Here is a 21,144-nt window from a genome sequence, read left to right as displayed (position 1 = left end):
TTTGCGGTCAGTGAAATGACTTTCTCGTTTGAAGAAAGAATTGAAATTGTGGAAGAACATGTGAAAACAGGTTCGTTAAGGAAAATCGCGAAATTTTCGAGGTCGAGTGTCTGGTTGGAGGAATACCAGCAAAGAGAGCCATACAGATTCTGTATAAAAATTGACGCACCTACGGATCCGTGCAAAATGCAACGACAAAAAATTCCTTCAGTTCGCACACCAGAAGCTACTGCAGACATTCACCGAAGAACTATTGACAGCCCAAAGATGTCTACACGTAAATTGGCCCAACAGGCGCATGTAAGTAGGAGGACTTGCAAGCGGATATTAAAAAGTCTTAATTTGAAGCCATATCGTGTGACGGTTGTGCAGCAATTATGGGAGGAGGACAGCCAGAAAGTGTAAATTACTGCACGTGGCTTTTGAACAACATCAACGATAGTTTGCTAGGCCTTTCCATTGTATCATGAGTGATGAAGTATGGTTTCATCTTTCCACTTGTGTGACTTCATAGAACACGGAGAACCCTAAAACTGTATATCACAACCACTCCTTGATGGAAAAAAAAAGAAATCGGCATTTAGTGCTCTATAGCAGGCATGCGTATCATGCGACTGATATTTTTTGACACTATCCTCAACACGGTTGCATATACAGAAATTTTTGATGTACTTTAAGCTCAACTCACTGAATATGAAAGATAATATTGCTTCTTCCAGCAACGAACTGTCAGCAAACATCCATGGCCACCACGTTCGCCGGATCTAACATGCGATTTTTTTTCCTGTGGGGCACTTGAAGAGCAAAGCCTATGAAACAAATCCATAGACAATACAGGGACTGAGAAGACAACATCAGCCGTGAAGTTGCCGCCATCGATATCTGTACTTTACGCGGGGATCTCTGAATACGCTTAGACTTGCACGGCTGTGTATTGATGTTGCAAGAGGGCCCCTTTCAGCATCTTACATGAATTTCTTTTTCACTGTAAATAAATGGTAAGTCCATTTCAGCTCTTCGTTTCTGTGATTTCGCTACATTTCCCTTATACCTACACTGACTACTTTTACCTGTACCACCTTGTAGTCGTAGATCCCATGGCTGTGTCATGAGGGGGTGAGTGGCAAGGTCAAGGAGACTGCACGAGAAACAGGTCTGTAAACCGAGGATGCGCTCGACAGATACTACTGGAGGGAAACAACCAAGCAAGCGGACCCTGCAACAATGTGAAACACAAACCAGGAAAGAGGGAGTCAAGCACGGAATCTTTGCGTCAGCCATTTGCGTGGCAGCTGCGCTGGTCCAGATTATCTCCAAAAAAGAAACGCACATCATGCAGCCAGAGGTCGTGGTTTCTCATCAGAGGAAATCAGGCACGGCCCGAGGTTATACCGGGGCCAGTTCTAAAACGAGTGGATCATACTAAAAAAAAGATAGTACCGGAGTAGCGATTCTTTCCGTGTCATTCGGTCATCTATAACGAAGGAAAGTTTGGAGATTGTGCTCTGTACGCAGTGAAATCAGCCTTTTCGTTCTGTTTCCACGCAAGCGACTGGTAAATATTTATTTTTCTGACAGCAAAAAGAATTCCGTCAGAACTAATAACGAGATTCGACAAGTATTTTGTCTGGAATGTAGTATTATATGGCAGTGAATAATGGATGTCAAAAAGATGGAGGAAAGAATACTAGGATGGTTTTTTAACGTCGCAGTCGTAAAAAATACCTGAAATGAAATGGACTAACAGAATGAGAAATCGAAAGGCACTTTTAAGAATAGTAGGGGAAAGAAAACTACAATAAAAATGATAAGAATGAGGAATACGTCTTGGTTGGGACATATATTTTGCGAAGAAATTTCCCGCACAGGAAAGCCATCGCAGCAAAGATTGCTGCGGAGACAAGAGAGTGTACAGTCAATATCTGTCGCAAACAAATGCACGAAAGAAGAAGTAAATATTTTCCTTTCTTTTAAGCTGACACGAAATGAACTGGATCTTGGGTTCGAACCGTTAGTAATATTACCGTGCGAGGTGGCACCGTTGTTAGTACCCTCGTATTCAGCAAGACGATGCTTATAACCCACGCCCGGCCTCAAGATTTATGTTTTCCGTTATTTTCGAATTCGCTCCAGGCAAATATCAGTAAGGATCCTTTGAAAGAGCACAGCCGATTTCCTTCCCATCCTCGAAACAATTAGAGCTTGTGCTCCCTCTCTAGTAGCTTCGACGTCGACGAGACGTTAAAACCTAATCTTCCTTCTTTAATGGTACACTATACGACAAAAGAAATGACACACCACGAAGGAATTATCCGAATGGGACGAAGTCAGTAGATGTACAGTCGTGGACGAAACGAGCGAGACCCCATGCCTTTTCGTTAAGCTGATCCGCACAACTTTAAAGTCTGCTACACAGCATAACAGGCAAGGTGACGAAGTGCTACCAACATACTATAAACAGGCGTGAAACTGAAAAACTATCCGAACCTTGTCAAACTGTTTTCAATCAAGTGTAAGACTATATAAACACTGATTAGTGTGTTAAACACAGTACGTAAATATAAGATATGAATGAAAGAAGAAACGATAATTAGTGTGAACTGTACTAATAAAAATTAATTTCAGCTTATCGAGATAAATATAACTGTTTTAGTAAGACAAAGTACTCCAGATCGTTACGAATTGGCAAAATATTATGCGCATTCGGCCGCGAAAAAGTCGGTGTCAACGTTCAGACCAGTCATACTGGATTACCATTGCTGACCTACCATGAAATTGTGGAAATTTAGCAATGCGTGAATATTCATAACGAAATTCAGCTAAAAATCATTCAGTGTCACACTTAAGTCAATTCAATTATTGACTGAAACCGAGAAAGTAGGCAGTAAGAAGTATGAAATTCTACAAGAGTTTCATATTGATTTCCACAAGGCGCCAGTACAGAATAAAGGTAACAATAAAACGTATTGGGGGCGCGATAATTTCTAAAAATTGCTTTACTGATAGTCTATCTGCCTCCATCGAAATTAAAACGGAAAACAAACCAGACCTCCCTTGCAGTAGCAAACACCTTTCACTACTCTAGTAGACAACCCAGGCAAACAGCCCTCTATTATTGCCCCAGACATGAATAAGCCGACAATTTCGCATTGAAAATGACAAAATGATCTGCAGTTTCTTTGCATAAAGCTTTCTGGACTCAAAAACATGAATTTTCTGCCTTTATGTCACCGCTTACGTGACAATCATTCGGGATGTTTATCGAAATAACAAAATACTGTTATTAGCGAGTAAATTTAGCAGGATAATTCTGCAGCACCCTAGGAAATAAACGGTGACATAGCTGTCAAACGTATTCTACAATGTTTCGAATTCTCAATTAGACTCCCCTCAGCCAGAAAACGTTCATTAGCCGAAGTGTGTCTTAAGCTAGCTAGCAATGGGAACGATCGCACTTCTAAAACGCGGTGGCATTAATACTGGGATCTGAATTACCATGTGTATAGGCAAATGGATTTTATTTGCATTCCTGTAAACGTGATTTGGATCTAAAGCGTAGCTACGATTAATATGCTGATGTATCGACTGTAGCTAGAACATTTGAATAAAAAGTAGGGGGAATTATTTATGCGGCCCTCATCGTCAGTAACTGTGGTAGCTATTTTCGTTGTTAGGATTTCGTCACCTAAATCGGTAAAAATAGAACCCTACTTGTTTCACTTTCTTGACCGCCTATCTGTCTACCCAACCCTTAAAACCCGTTTACCTCGAGTACGGGTAGACATAATAAGAGGAAATGTTTCGCACTTCCTGCGGTATACGGTCCCTTGGTGGTGTAAAACAGTGAGCTTCCATGTCAACGCAATCTAAAGTACGGCCGTTTATGTAAAGAAACTTACGGGAAAGGTCAAAAAATGGCTCTAAGAACTATGCTAACAAACTGCTTAGTTCATCAGTCCCCTGGACCTAGAACTACTTTAACCTACCTAACCTAAAGACATCACACACATACAAGCCCGAGGTAGGATTCCAACCTGCGACTGAAGCAGCCGCGAGCTTCGTGACTGAAGTGCCTAGAACCGCTTGGCCACCGAACCCGGCGAAACCTTTTTCACCTTACGTATAATGATAATATATACTGTCTAGTGAGGATAAACTGTATTCGCCAGCAACTCAGATCGTTTGCTCACAGAACATTTACGAAGCTACATTCAAATTTTGTTCGAAGTCGTCTGCAATATCCACTTATAAACACCCTAGGAATGTCGTATCCGATATCCACTCCTGAAGACACTGGCAGATACTGCAGTACAAGTACTAATTAATTTATTGTTATTGGTCCAAGCATGGCGTTTTATTTCAGTATCAATTTAACGCACCTAGGTGTTGTCTATGGCTGAAAATAATGAACAGAAAATAAATAAACAGCAAACAACTTGATGTTCAAATCAAATGTAATTCACATGTAGCACATTACGACATAATTCCGTTGTTACATCTACATGACTACATCTACTGGATTTCTTTGCAGTCCAGATTTACGTGCCTGGCAGATGGTTCATCGAACCACCTTCGGACTATTTCTCTACCGTCCCACTCTTTAACTGCGTGCGGTAAATGGACCACTTAAATCTTTTCTTACGAGCCCTGAATTACATTATTACTATGGTCATTTCTTCCTGTGTAAGTTCCCGAGGAAATAATGTTTTAGCATTCAGAACACATGTTGGTGATTGAAATTTCGTTCAAAGATCTCGCTGCAACGAAAAACGCTTTTGTTTTCATGAATGTCACCCCAACTCGCTTATCAAATCTGGGACTCTCTCTCCCCTATTTCGTGACATTACAAACCGTGCTACCGTTCTTAGGACGTTTTTGGCGTGCATCGTCAATTACGTCTGTCAAGGATCCCATACCGCGCGGGAATAGCATAGCAGTGGACGGACAAACGTAGTGTAGGCAGCGTTTTCACTAGACCTGTTGCGTATTCTTAGCGTACGGCGAATAAAACGCAGTCTTTCGTTGGCCTTCCCCACAAAAGTATGTTGGCAATCGTTCCAGTTTAAGTTTTATTGGGTACTGAGATGAATATACAGTATTTCGACTTGTGTTTTGTCCTGTAACCGAAAGTTAATTATTGTTACTGGACGCAGCTTTTGTGTTTAATGTATTCCTCATTCAACAGAGTACATTCCTCGTACACCACACGTTACTGTTTCAAAGTATTAAATTGTTACTGATGTCACCAAGTTGCAGTGGTCATCTAAACTTGCCGTTTTGAAACAAAGGAGAATATTATAACGAAATATGGCAACTAAGAAACGGACTATCCAAATAAACAAACATTTCCGGTTCAAGTCGTTGCAGTAGGTCTACTAGACCGTTACGTAAACTAGGAGCAAAGTCCATTAGTAGATCATTATCAGGAAAACCAGCCCTCACAATGCAAACTGCCACTACTAGAACGAAAGTTTCCAAACGTGTCAATGAGTAGTCGAGGAAAGTGGACGTATTCTGTCTACTGAATCGCAACGCACGCCACTTACGAGGGGACCCGCCAAGTGTCATACCACGATGTTGCTGAAGCTTCGCTCAGTGAAAGAGGGGACAAAAATAAGCGAACATGTGTTTTGGCTAATCAGCATAAGCTCGACCGCTTCTGGGAAAACGACGGTCAAAGTTTTCAATGCGCAGTCGCTATAGTGTAGATACTTTTTAGCAGCTGAGCCACCGCTTCAATTGAATCCTTACACGCTAAAATGTCTGGTTCGTTTTCGATGGAGGCAGATAGACTATCAGTAAAGCAATTTTAAGAAATTCTCGCGCCTCCAATACGTTTTATTGCTACATTTATTCTGTACCAGCGCCCTGTGGATGTCACTACGAAACTCTTGTAGAATTTCATACTTGTTACTGCCTACTTTTTCCGCTTCAGCCAATAATTGAATTGACTTAAGTGAGACACTGAATGATTTTGAGCTGAATTTCGTTACGAATCTTCACGCATTGCTCAATTTCCACACTTTCATGGTAGGTCAGCAACGGTAATCGAGTATGACTGGTCTGAATGTTGACACAGACCGTTTCGCGACCGAATGCACATAATATTTTGCTAATTCGTAAAGATATGGGGTACTTTGTCTTACTAAAACAGTTACGTTATCTCAGTAAGCTGAAATTAATTTTTATTACTACAGTTCATACTAATTAGCGTTTCTTCTTTCATTCATATCGTATATTTACGTGTTGTGTATAACACACTAATTAGCATTAATATAGTCTTACTCATGATTGAAAACAGTCTGACAAAGTTCGGATAGTTTCCCAATTTCACACCTGTGCGTAGTATGTTGGTAGCACTTCATCGCCTTGCCTGTTATGTTGTATAGCAGACTTTAAAGCTGTGCGGATCAGCATAACGAAAAGGCGAGGGGTCTCGCTCGTTTTGTCCACGACTGTACATGTGCAGACAAACTGTCACACTGTCAGAAAAATTGGATGATTTATTCAAGAGAAAGAGGTTCGCAAATCGGGCAAGAAGTAGCGCCTTGGCCCACCACTGGCCCTTATGCAGTTATGGAATTGTTGGATCTCCTCCTGAGGGATATCAAGCTAAATTCTGTCAAAATGGCATGTTACATTATCAAAATCCAGAGCTGTTTGGAGGGCCCTGACCATAATGCTCCAAAGGTTCTCAGTTGGGGAGAGATCTGGCGACTTTGCTGGCCAAGATAGAGTTTGGCAAGTATGAAGACAAGCAGAAGAAACTTTCGACGTGTGCAGGCAGGCATTATCTTGCTGAAATGCAAGCCCAGGATGGCTTGCCATGAAGGGCAACGAAATGGGCCGTACATTACCATCGACGTACCGCTATGCTGTAAGGGTGCTGTGGTAGACAAACAAAGGGGTTCTGCTGTGAAAAGAAATTGCACCGCTGACCATCATACCTGGTTGTTGGGCCATAAGGGGGGCAACATTCAGGTTGGTAGCCACCGCTGTCTGGGACGTCTCCAGCCATATCTTCGGCCTGGAATATGATTGACTGGAGTAGAGTTGTCTTCAGCGATGATTCCCGCTTTGAAATGAGCCCCAGGAACCAGTGAAGACGTGTCTGGGGACGCCCTGGACAGCAGTGGGATACCGACCTAACGGTCGCCCGCCATACAGCCCGATAAGCAGGGGAGATGGTCTGGGGTGCCATTTCTTTTCATAGCAGGACATCTATGGTTGTGATCTGCTGCACACTTACAGTAAAGCAGTACGTCAATAATGTTCTACACCCTGTTTTGTTGCCCTTCGTGGCAAGCCATCCTGGGCATACATTTCAACAAGACAACGTTCAACTGCACACGGCGAGAGTTTCTGCTGATTGTTTTCGTGCTTGCCAAACCCTACCGTGGCAAGCAAGGTGGCCAGACCTCTCCCCAATTGCGAATGTTTGGAGCACAATGGGCAGGGCCCTCCAAACATCTGGTGATTTTGACGATCTAACTCGCCAGTTGTACAGAATTTGTCACTCTAACCCTCAGCAGGACATCCAACAATTCTGTCAATCGATACCAAGCTGAACGACTACTTGCAGAAGGGCCAGAGGTGAAGCAACGCTTTATTGACTTGCTCAATTTGTGAAATCCGTTCTCTTGAATAAATCACCAAATTTTTCTGAATTTGTAATCATTAGTTTGTCTGTACATGTACATCACGTCTGGCGAGATCTACCCAATACGGGTAAGTCCTTTGTGGTGCGACGTACCTTTTTTTCTTTTAGAGTCTGTTATGAACAACTTTTGAGACAGCTTTATCTGTGGAAGGTGGTTTTGGTAAATGGCGAAAAACTGCAGGAAACGTTCCTTGAGAGATACAGAGCATTCAAGGTCACATGGACATATAGTTGGAAATTCATTCCACGGGAGGTACTCTCCTGAAGACAGAAATAAGAGTTCTTTGACTGTGTAGGTTCTACTGATTGAAAGGACACATGGGAACACACCAGGAAATTGGATTGTTGTGCCTGAAACAGTGTTTCAGCTCCGCACTCAAGAGGGTAGTGAGCTGGATCACCATCTTGTAACAGCCACAGTACCCTTCACACCACCAAAGGCACGTCTTTCAGCAGAGAGACAGGGTCATCAACAGGGAGCGTAGATATGCCTCGGCTGTGACGTGTTGTGGAAGGAATACTGGTCGCAGGAGGTAGTCGCCATTAATCCATGTTAAGGTTCGTGCTGATGATTCGCTACCATCATATTATGGGGATTGTTAATAGCCCTCAGGTGAGCGTTGTGAAGATTGATGATACTGTTCCCCCCACAAAGATAGCTTCATTTGTGAGTAAGATAAATGATAGACATTCAAGCACGGTCGTGGTCTGTGCGACGAACCAGTGACAAAGCCATCGCCGTGAAGACAAGTTCGTAGTGAATCAACCATGCACGTGTTGTAAGTGGCACTGATACTGGTAGTTCTCATGCAGAATGTTGCACACAGTTTTCTGGTTTACTTTAGACTAGTGGGCCATCTGCCTGTTGCTGGTACTGGGGTTACTGTCAGAGATCTTTTACCTGCTGTTTCTAGTAGCTGTACCTCCTTGGAACACGTTTATAACTGCACACCCATATGACCTGTTTTTGCTTCTTATCCTCTCAGCTGTCGTTTCCTGCAGTTTGGCCGCATTTATCTACATCTACATGATTACTCTGCAATTCACATTTAAGTGCTTGGCAGAGGGTTCATCGAACCACAATCATACCATTCCACTCCCGAGCAGCGCGCGAGAAAAACGAACACCTAAACCTTTCTGTTCGAGCTCTGATTTCTCTTATTTTATTTTGAGGATCATTCCTACCTATGTAGGTTGGGCTTAACAAAATATTTTCGCATTCGGAAGAGAAAGTTGGTGACTGAAATTTCGTAAATAGATCTCGCCGCGACGAAAAACGTCTTTGCTTTAATGACTTCCACCCCAACTCGCGTATCATATCTGCCACACTCTCTCCCCTATTACTTGATAATACAAAACGAGCTGCCCTTTTTTGCACCCTTTCGATGTCCTCTGTCAATCCCACCTGGTAAGGATCCCACACCGCACAGCAATATTCTGACAGAGGACGAACAAGTGTAGTGTAAGCTGTCTCTTTAGTGAACTTGTTGCATATTCTAAGTGTCCTGCCAATGAAACGCAACCTTTGGCTCGCCTTCCCCACAATATTAGCTATGTGGTCTTTCCAACTGAAGTTGTTCGTAATTTTAACACCCAGGTGTGGCTGGATTGAAGAGTTTTTAGCAAACAGGACACAGCATGTTGTTATCAACGGAGAGACGTCTACAGACATTAAAGTAACCTCTGGCGTGCCACAGGGGAGTGTTAGGGGACCATTGCTTTTCACAATATATATAAATGACCTAGTAGATAGTGTCGGAAGTTCCATGCGGCTTTTCGCGGATGATGCTGTAGTATACAGAGAAGTTGCAGCATTAGAAAATTGTAGCGAAATGCAGGAAGATCTGCAGCGGATAGGCACTTGGTGCAGGGAGTGGCAACTGACCCTTAACATAGACAAATGTAATCTATTGCGAATACATAGAAAGAAGGATCCCTTATTGTATGATTATATGATAGCGGAACAAACACTGGTAGCAGTTACTTCTGTAAAATATCTGGGAGTATGCGTGCGGAACGATTTGAAGTGGAATGATCATATAAAATTAATTGTTGGTAAGGCGGGTACCAGGTTGAGATTCATTGGGAGAGTCCTTAGAAAATGTAGTCCATCAACAAAGGAGGTGGCTTACAAAACACTCGTTCGACCTATACTTGAGTATTGCGCATCAGTGTGGGATCCGTACCAGATCGGGTTGACGGAGGAGATAGAGAAGATCCAAAGAAGAGCGGCGCGTTTCGTCACAGGGTTATTTGGTAACCGTGATAGCGTTACGGAGATGTTTAACAAACTCAAGTGGCAGACTCTGCAAGAGAGGCGCTCTGCATCGCGGTGTAGCTTGCTTGCCAGGTTTCGAGAGGGTGCGTTTCTGGATGAGGTATCGAATATATTGCTTCCCCCTACTTATACCTCCCGAGGAGATCACGAATGAAAAATTAGAGAGATTAGAGCGCGCACAGAGGCTTTCAGACAGTCGTTCTTCCCGCGAACCATACGCGACTGGAACAGGAAAGGGAGATAATGACAGTGGCACGTAAAGTGCCCTCCGCCACACACCGTTGGGTGGCTTGCGGAGTATAAATGTAAATGTAAATGTACTTAGTTGAATTGACAGCCTTGAGAATTGTACTATTTATCGAGTAATCGATTTCCAACAGATTTCTTTTGGAGCTCATGTGAATCACCTCACACTTTTCGTTATTTAGCGTCAACTGCCACCTGCCACACCATACAGCAATCTTTTCTAAATCGCTTTGCAACTGATACTGGTCTTCGGATGACCTTACTAGACGGTTAATTACAGCTTCATCTGCGAACAACCTAAGAGAACTGCTCAGATTGACACCCAGGTCATTTATAGAGATCAGGAACAGCAGAGGTCCCAGGACGCTTCCCTGGGGAACATAACTCCCCTTCTCATAATACTGTTAATAACTGTGTATCTGCAAGGCCTCCCACAAGTGTCTACATAACAGTTTACATGCAGAGTATATATTTCTATTTTTCCCAAATTAAAGTTATCAAACTACTGACAACAAACACATAAGCCTGAGATGGTAGATTGTATAGAATAGTCTTGCATTTATAGAGGTCACCTTACATTTAGAGATGAAGCTTTGGCTATTGAAGTCGTGCAGATTCAGGAAGGCAAGGCTCGGCAATTGATATTTGCATCGAAAAAGGCTTAAGTTTTCCCAATATGTTGAACTGTTTGATACAGTATCAACATTGCTTGAATGATTATGTGACATTGACTCACGTGAGCCAGCCGCGGTGGTCTCGCGGTTCTAGGCGCGCAGTCCGGAACCGCGCGACTGCTACAGTCGCAGGTTTGAATCCTGCCTCGGGCATGGATGTGTGTGATGTCCTTAGGTTAGTTAGGTTTAAGTAGTTCTAAGTTCTAGGGGACTGATGACCACAGCTGTTAAGTCCTGTAATGCTCAGAGCCATTTGAACCATTTGACTCACGTGACACTAGTGCAAGAGATATGCAAGAACCTATGAACTGGGCACTGCAACAGCCTATTGCATGGATTAAAATGTGACGATTTTGTGAAACACAGAAAGAAATAGCATTATATTCTACCATTGTACAAACTTGTATGGTATTTGAACAGGTTTGCAATAAACATTGTTATCAACATCGCTTGAACAATTATGTGACATTGACTCACATGACACTAGTGAAAGAGATATGCAAGAACCTATGAACTGGGCACTGCAACAGCCTATTGCTTGGATTAAAATGTGATGATTTTGTGAAACACATAAAGAAATAGCATTAAATTCTACCACTGTACAAACTTGTATCGTATTTGAACAGGTTTGCAATAAACATTGTCAAACACATTTGGACTAGGTATACAAACATTAATGCTGATTTTTAAGTAAAGGTAACATTCAAAAACAGAAATGTTGTTCTTCAAAAAACATTGATTCAGAAACCAGACCAGTATTTTATTTGGTTATGGGAGACTGTAATGATTTACTAAGTGGGTTGCAAATTACAAATTTGGTCACTGTTCATGTATTAGAATACAGGGTAAAAGTGTTACCAACTTTTAATCATCTTTAGAAGATGATTGTGACATTCAGTTGAAACAAGAAGAAAAATTAATCCAAAATGAAATATCTAACAAAGGAATTAAATTATACTAAATTAACTGTAATTCTTATCGCTAGAATAAATTACAGTGGCAAGACCCGACATGGGGATAGTAACAACAGACATCACTATGGATCGTGGGACGAGCAGAAGTCTGAGAATGGGACAGAATTGTAACTGCAATCTTTCTTTCATATATTAGTTGGTGTTGTTACATATGACCTGCACTGTAGACGATATTGCAGTCTTTTTTCACAGTTGCTCAAGGTGAGGGTTGGATGAGGAACAGTGACACCAGCTCAGCTGTGAGCTTTGAAGATTGCGGTGAGAGGAATGATGAGTGAGTGGCAAATTTCCTCATGTTGCCAACAATGTGAATCTATACAACCTACTTTGGCTTTTTATGAACATCTACCACATTTAAACAGCAGTTTGCCTGAATCTACTTGTAATCTGAATCAAACTGACTTTAAAATTGGACAAATACTCAACAACAGTATCCATTTCTGCAGAGGTTGGTAAAAGTGTAGATAGGGGCCAGAGGTGTACTTATGTGTGTCTCGCTACAATGTTGTTGACACTCACCATGACATATGACTGGAATTAAAGGGAGAGTGTCAGCTGGTTCTACACAGCCAATGAGAGGGTAGCAGGCTGTTGATATTTTTGGATGGAAGAGACATACTACAGACTACAGGGTTAGTAAGAAAAAAAAGTGGAAAACAAAATGGCCTGAAAATTAATGTAAACCAATCTTTCTGTTTATTTTATTTCTTGTAGTATTTTCAAAATATAGACAATACATGGGACAAGTTTAGAATAGATATATGTTAACTTTTTGGCAGATACTTTACATGAGTAAAACAGTTGTAATTTTGATTAGTCAGAATAAGACAAAAATAAATTTTTTCAATGAGCCTCTTAAGAAAAGGGGGGGGGGGCGAGGTCACCTCATACCCAAGACCATCTTATACTTCAGTAAATATGGTAAATATTGTGAGGCAAAGAACAATCCTCTTATACTCACTGCCACTAGATAACATAACAGCCTAAAAAAGTTTAATAACTCATTCTTCAGAACATTCACTCACCTCTCTTTTCCGCCTTGCATTTATTGCAGTGCAATTTAGTTCTGAAACTTCACGTTCAGGCAGCCATGGTCTATCCCACACCTGTACGTCACACAGGTACTTGTTCTGAAATAACACCACACCATAAGATGAAAATCTGTGGATTTAGTTTTAACACATGTATACACAAAGAATAAAGTTGTATGAAAAGGAGAAGTCTCCTGAGAAAATTTTACAACTACAAGGAGACAGAATGCGTGGCAAATGATTACTTTCAGGAAGTGAAACTGAAAGTAGTGCTGATGGATACAATTAAAATTTTCAAAATAGTTTTGACAATTTGTGGTATTATGCAACCCAAAACACAACAACAAATCTTCACAAGATGCCTTTTGTGCAAAGGTAGCATTATTGTTAACACTGTTGAAAAGCTCTATTCAAATATATATTGAAGTGTGGACTTGATTGTCACTGCTTACAGTCATAAGCATGCAGCAATCCGGCTTTATTGCTGTACCCAAGCACTACGCTCAAGGGTGAGACTTGGTGACAGGAAATGATGGGAATCGTTTTTGTCAGTGACACACATTTATTTTTCCATACTTTACAAGATAGTACAAACAACATTTATCATTAATGTCCATACATACAGATCCATTGTACAGGCAGTATGGTTCAGTGACCGATTTTGGTGGGATATACACTGTGGTGATGAGCTGTGGCGCGACCATGTGGACCACGCAAAACAAATGTTGCATCTCCGAAAGTCCAGTTTTTGATGTGCCCATGGATCGCCATGACTTTCACAGGTCGGAGGTAAAGCTCTACAAAATGAATGGATGGACGTCGTGAAATGAGAAAATGTGCAAGATTTCACATACACAGTTGTGAGGGATCGTGTTAACTTGGCTTGGTTTATGGCGAGAAAGGTCGGAGATGACGAGAAAGGTTGGAGACATGAGTTGCATCGCGTTTACCAGCTCGCACTGCCTGCCTGCTTTGTCCCACATGGGCCTGTGCATGATGCACCATTGCCAAAATTTTGTGTAGCAGGAAAGCTGCATGTGTGGGCCATGCAAATGCCTGGCACCATTTAGTGGTGTCAGCTGTGCTGCAGCTCTCCCCTTCGTGCGTTTCTCTCAGGGAGCAGCGTTCCATAGGTGCAAAAAAAAAAAAAAAAAAAAAAAAATGCCAATCGGTCCATGGCCTGCATTTGTTTAAGTTCGCATGTTGCATGGTGACAGTGTGGGCACAGCTGCGCTGGGCTGGTCAGCAGTGGAGGGCTGGTGGCCCATGAAGTCAGCATGCCGGACTAGCGTTGTTGGGTGTGTCCTTGCACAGTCAGCTAGTGACAGTGCCGGTAGCATGTGCTGGCTAGAAACTTTCTGTAGCAAAGTGTGGTGTATGCATGTGGCTGCAAGTCAGTTGGGAAGATGTCTCAAAGGCCAATACACTGATATCTTAATAACAACATGGAGTGTTCATTAGTGCTACAGTTAATGCACTACAGTAGAACAAATTTCACTTTTTAAATTGTTCAGAGTGATATCAAGAATGACAATTCCAGGTGTTCACATGTAGCATGTCCCACAAGTTCATCAACTGACTCAGTTGCAGGAGCACAGTGCATTGCTTGATCCAGCCTCAAAACTCGAGGCAACACAGACCCGGAGAGTGTACACGAGTATGGTGTCTTCACGACCTCAACGCGGGTCCTAGAGCTGCTAAGGACAAGTCCGGTGGCACAGAGGTTAATGTGTGGAGCTCAATGGCAATGCAAATACAGTAGCTGGCACAAACACCAATCTTGCCTTAACACCCAATGTGGCAGAGCCACAGAGTCACAAACGCAGGCCCAGGAGCTGCAAAGGACATGGGAGGCACTGTCTGGAGCTCGACTGGATCTATCAGCTGAAGGTGTGTTCAGCTGGGGATGGGATCTCTATAGCACAGACATTTGAATCAGACCTGGAGGCCAGGGCATGTGCTGTAGTCCACTGGCAGCTGTGGTGACGGTCCGGGCAGCAGCACGGGCTGCCTGGTTGGTGTGGTGGAAGGTGTATGTGGTGCCAAAATAACAGCAGGCTGCAGCTGTGCATCACCGGTGGCTACAGGTGCGGGATCTGTCTGACTGCTGGTGGAAATAGAGTCATCTGCTGTCAGATCTTCCTCGGGGACTAAAAAGCGTGTGGCTGCTGGACCTGGCAAGTTGTCAGCTGGCTTGATGCGGTTGGTTGAGACTGTAGACTGTTTCCTGTTGCACTCAATGTCCAACGTTTTTTCCCTCAGATGATCACATGGTGTGGTCCAGAGCAGGAGAGCTAGAGAGGTGACTGTTCTGTGTTGGTATGCAACATGATGTGCATGCAGTGCTGCAGGTTGATGTGCATGAATATCTTCCAGTGCCATACTGCATCGGCTCGTGCTCTCAGAGACCAGCCATTTGAGTGCGCAGGCATTTTACCAGAGTGGGTGCCATGGCTCCATGTGGGGGTGATACTTCTACAAAATCACCCAGTCTTGTCAGAGGCTGTCCATAAACGAGATCGGCACATGCCACATCGATCTCCTCCTTTGGCATTACTTGCAGGCCGATCAGTACCAGTGGGAGTGCCTCAGGCCATGATGTGTTATGGAAAGTTAAGGCAGCTTTCAGAGTCCTGTGGTGCCGTTCAACCATGCCATTTGACGCCGGATGATAGCGTGTTGTCTCGTGTAATCGGATGCCACACTGTCTGGCGACGTGTGTGAACAATGTGCAGTGAAACTGGCGACTGTGGTCAGTCGTCACATTACTGGGACATATAAAGCAAGCCACTCTGGTGTCCACGAATGTGGTGGCAACGGTCTTGGCAGTGAAGTCTATGATTGGTGTTGATGCAGCCAGTTAGTGAAGTGGTCCACTATACTTATAAGATACCATGTGCCTTAAGAGAGGGAGAGAGCAGGCCAATGAGGTCCACATGGACGTGTGCAAATTGACATGTTGCATTGGGGAAGGTGCCTCCTGACTTTGGCAAGCTGACATGGCATGTGAGAGCATGCCCATTTGCAGCAGTCCTTCTGAAACCTGCACCAGATGAAACACACAGCGAGGAGGATCAAAATCCTGTTGGTGTCAGGGTGTTACAGCACGTGCACACTGTCGAGTGCACTGCACCGGAATTTCTCTGGGAGGAACAGTTGGTGAGCACTGGCTGAGATGTCACACCAAATTTTCCATGTAGTTCTGGGGACAGGTACCAACCTCTGTTGCAAGCTGCTGGAGGTGGCGTGACAGAAACTGTGCATTCTCCTGTACTTTGCCAACGTCCTCAAAGTTTTCACAAGGATGATATAATGGCACACGCTCAGGTCAAACAATCAGCGACTATGTTGTCTATCCCCGAAATATGGCGGATGTCAGTAGTAAATTGTGACATTGCTGGATATGACACGGTGAACAGAGTGATTGTTGTGAAACACATGAGTAATCAGTTTGTGCTCAGTGAAGATGATGAGTTGTCAGACTACTACTGATGGGCGGAAGTATTTCACTGCTGCATATACCGCAAGCAACTCTTGGCCATAAGCAATCCAAGTGCATTGCGATTCCGATAGCTTCTTAGAGATAAAACTGAACATCTGCCAGCTCCCATCAAGGTGCTGTTGTAACGCCATGCTGATGTCGGTCTGGCTGGCATTCACCACTACATCTAAGATTGCACTGTATTGCTTCTGTGACATTTAATTTTGAGTCCATGAATCTCTACTTCAGCATGTCTGTCCAATTCACAGGGGTCTTTCCTTTCGAATTGGGACTGTGTAGTGCCTTAGTCATGGGCTCTTGCATGGTGGCAGCATTGGGCAGAGCATGGCGGTAAAAGTTCAACATGCCAAGGTAACGGAGTTATTTCTTGTGCATCTGAGGATGCAGCATGTTTAGAATCACTTGCACTTTGTCCAGCTATGGTGTCAATCTGGTGGAGGTAATTAAGTGGCCATGGACCTCGTTTCTCATCACACTGAATGCACACTTCACTGGATTGACAATGATGCCAGCTTCACTCAGGTGCTGAAAGACGGTAGTTAGGTGGTGGCAATGGATCTTCAGCAACTTGGACTGCAGCAGGACATCGTCAAGGTATGTGAAACAAAATGGCAAGCCTCACAATATGCCATCCAGGGAATGCTGCCAGGTATAGGCAGCAGTGCAAAAACCATACATCACAAACAGGCTTTCAAAAAGCCCAAAGGGCAGTACAATAGCTGTTTTCTCAATGTCTTCAGGTGCCACCAAAATTTGGGTATTTGCCTTTGCACAATCAATCTTGCTAAATAATGCACAACCTGCCAATGCGTGGCTAAAGTCATGAAGGTGTGGGACTGGATCTGTCTGGCACTGTTTGTGAGCTAAGAGCATAACACTCCCCACATGGGCACCATGACTTGTCTTTCTTCAGTCTAAATGTGGCACCAATGACCATGGGCTGCTTGACTGTCGAACTGTGCCTTCCCACAGCGTGACCTTCAAATCTGCCTTTGCTACTGCAAGACTATTGGGTGCGAGTTGACGTGGGTGGCATGATGTGGGAGGGCAGGACGTGGTTATTGTGTCATGCACCATCAAATGATTAATGTCCTTTGGTGCACCAGCCAGGCAAGTGAGGTCATGGAATTTTTTGAGGATGTCATCATATGGTCTAGAGCACTTCACAGTTTTTATACTGTACAATGTGGCCTGCCAGTGCTGTATCACTGTCTTTAAATTTTTTGTCACATCAATGAGCTGGCCATTTGTTATGTTGGCTAGCAACCTGTAGTGGCTAAGAAAGTCTGCACCCAGGATCAGCTGATTTTTCAGCCACAGAAAACATCCACAAATATGTATGGTGTAGTCCTAGGTCTAAATTACTGTTGTGTGTGCAGTAAGTTTTAATGGCCAAATTGTTTGCTGCCTGTGAGGGAGGGTACCTCAGACTTCCCTGCTGTCTCCTAATATAGGATGGAGGAATATTGCAAGGTCTGAACCCATGTTTACAAGATACTTCACGCTGCCCACACATGCTATGAAGAGACATCTTGATACTGAATTGCAGCCAGGTGCTCATAGGCCTGGTTGCACTTGGCATTTGGGAGCATGTAGGGAGGATGACACTTTGTTGCTTCATTGACGAAGCATGCATGCATGCTTTATGTGGATTTATCAGTTCATTCTTACATACATTTTAGTTGAATTTCAATAATTATTACAATTTATCCTAGAATGTTGTGGTTATCATTAAGTGTTTTGCAAAATTGTATTTATTATGGACTAAAGTATGGATGGGCAGGGGGGTTAATTTGATGGTCTCTATTGTCATGCTATTGTAATGAAAAGGAAAGTTGCTACTCACCATATAGCGGAGATACCGAGTCGCAGATAGGCTAAACAAAAAGACCCTCACAATTAAAGCTTTGGGCCATTGACTTTTCTCAACAACAGATGACACACACACACACACACACTCAAATGCAGCTCACACACACATGACTGCAGTCTCACGCAATTGTAAGGTTTCAGTTGCCTGAGACTGCTACATGAGCACTAGCTGTGTTTGCAAGAGTGTCCGTGCATGTGTGTGTGTGTATGTGTGTCTGTCATCTATTGTTGACAAAGGCCAATGGCTGAAAGCTTTAATTGTGAGAATCTTTTTGTTGTGCCTGTCTATAACTCAGCATCTCCACTACATGGTGAGCAGCAATTTTCCTTTTCATAATATTGTACATTCCATCCTGGATTTTCCATTGTTTGATTATTGGAATGAAAATTAAAAACTAATGGTAGAATACAGAAGTAATTGTTACATTGGAAACAGAGAGCTAAATGAATATATTTGTCATGTGTATCAGATATTTTTGATTTTCCCATTTATGTTTTATGACTTTTGTTGACCATGAGAGAAGAATAGTAATATAAGATGTCAGATTTTGTTATTTAATGAAAATCTTCTAAGAAAGTTAGTTGTCCTGATCTGAATGAAGCTGCTGCACACTATGCATCAGCCTCCATCTTTTGCAGGAAGTCCTGTGTTTTGCAGTGATGGTAGAGTATCATGTTTGTATGCCAAGAGAATTGCTTTCAAGTATTTCTACCCTGGTCACCAGGAGAGCTGGGTTGTATGAGCAATTTTTTTCTCCAGGCACATGTTTAGCTTAGATTTAAATTTATTTTCTGTTTTGACTACACTCTGATACCATGCTATGATGTTTTTCAGCATCCTTTCTGATTAAAAACTGTGATTCTGTAAGGAGGCTATGCTTCAATTCAATTATTCTTGAGTTATGAGTGGAGAGTAGCCTAATGTGTTGGAATTAATAAAATCTGTTATCCATTCCTGAGTTTTTTCCTCCTATATATAGAACACATCTGACAACTGTTGGGCAGCATTTCCCCTATAAGCACTGACAAATGGTGATCCAAAGGTGCCCGGAAGGAAAAGTAAGGTGACAGAGACACAGCGAACCATGCAATGGTTGAAGAGTGCACTGTTTCAGGATTAGCACTAAGCCTTTGCCACCATTCTGGCCACACAATCATGTTCTTTGGTTAGCACAAGCAGAGGCATATTTCTGCTGCATGGGAAAAATGACCAATGTGACTAAGTTTGCCCTTGTCTTAAATCCGTTGGACCACAGATTTGCAGTCGAGGTACAAGATATCATTACTGCACCACCTGAGAAAGGTGCATACACTAAGCTCAAGACAGAATTGATACAACATGCTGCTGCCTCCCTGGAAGATCACATGATCATATTAGGCAAGTGCTAACACAGGAAGAGATCAGCAATGGCAAGCCTTTGCAGTAACTGTGCCATCTGCGCAGTAAAGTTGACATGGGCATAGTATCGGATACCTTGCTATGAACATTATGGGATATCCACTTGCCACTGCAGATCAAGGCAACTGTTGCCTCGGAGATGGACATGCAGCTCAATTGAGCAACACACAGGTATGTTGGTAACATTGCTAGTATGGTAATCAGGTGAAGAAGTGTTCACCATCTTGTTTGTTCCCAAATGTCACTGACAGTCAGTAGCAGGCACAACTTATTGCCGAACATCCTTCAAGTGCCTGTTTTTAATTGATGGAGCATCCGGTATAGAATTCCTGGTAGACGCTGTCTCTGACCTGAGTATATTGCTTTGTATGTCTCTGCATCATTGTCAGGTGCCAATTGCTTTTTGCCTAACAGCTACTAACATCTCTTCAATTGCGTTGTATGCCAGTCAGCTGTTGGACCTTAATATTGGACTGTACCACCCATACGTGTGGGATTTCACCATTGCGGACATCACAGAGGTAGAGCAGACCTGGTGCACTACCAGCGCCTACCAAATGTGGCGAATGCCCACTTGGTGGACAACATCACCAGCCTTGTTGTCACCAGCTTCCACTCCCGCACAGCAGTCCACAGTGCCAGCTGACGGAGGCTTCAAGTGGTGAGTACGCTGCATTACTGAAGGACTACCTCACTTTGACCAGACCACCCGGGGCCCCAAGGTGAATACCCCGTGATACAGTGCACCATATTAAATCAATGGATGGACTCTCCATGTTGTCTATGTCTAGATGTTTGCTAAATGTTTGGCTCCGGACTGTTTAGCAACTGTGAAGGCCAAATTTGATTTCATGCTACAGGAAGGATTAATGCAACCATCAAAAAGTCTGTGGTCACCGGCATTGTACTTAGTGCCAATGAAAGGTGACACCTGACATCAATGCAGTGATTATTATGGCTTAACTTTCGAACAGTCTCTGGCAAATACTTTATACCACTATTACAGGAACTTTAATTACACACTACATGGTGCCACCATTTTCACCATCTTGGACTGAGCAAAATCTTACACCCTGATACCTGCAGGTGCAGGAAACATACCAAAACCACCATAATCTCACCTTTTGGTTTATATGAGAGAGCATGATTATGACCTTCGGCTTATGCAATGCAGCTCAAATGTAGCAGAGATTTATAGATTCTGTTCTCCAAAGATTACCATTTTGCTTTGCTTACCTTGATGATGCCCTGGTGTTCTCCACCAATCTGGACAACATCAGTTCCTGCTTGAGGTCTTCGGATAACTAGAACAATACGGAGCCGTAATGAACATAGCAAAATGTGTTTCTGGCAGTCAGAAGTGACGCTTCTTGGTCATAAAATCTCTGCTTTGGGCTTTCTTCCTTTGACCAAGAAGGTAGAAGCAATACTACAACCACCCAGGCCACCTACAGCCAAGGAATTACAACATTTCTTGTGCGTGCTTAATTTCTACAGATGACACCTTC

The 21,144-nt window shown here is 43.0% G+C and overlaps 1 protein-coding gene across 1 annotated transcript in view; it reads right to left on the bottom strand.

Annotated features, from left to right (window-relative positions):
* LOC126188846 (uncharacterized) overlaps nt 1-21,144 on the bottom strand; it is a 183,749-nt gene that overhangs the window by 123,065 nt on the left and 39,540 nt on the right. Inside the window, exon 4 of the mRNA XM_049930488.1 lies at nt 12,858-12,962. Within this exon, the coding sequence (XP_049786445.1) occupies nt 12,858-12,962 (105 nt within the window). The remainder of the gene's footprint in view (nt 1-12,857; nt 12,963-21,144) is intronic.

This window comes from Schistocerca cancellata, chromosome 5, assembly GCF_023864275.1.
Source record: "Schistocerca cancellata isolate TAMUIC-IGC-003103 chromosome 5, iqSchCanc2.1, whole genome shotgun sequence".
In the NCBI taxonomy this organism is placed as follows: domain Eukaryota; kingdom Metazoa; phylum Arthropoda; class Insecta; order Orthoptera; family Acrididae; genus Schistocerca; species Schistocerca cancellata.
The sequence above is the reverse complement of the archived record's forward strand: the minus strand, read 5'-3'. Positions and strand labels throughout refer to the sequence as shown.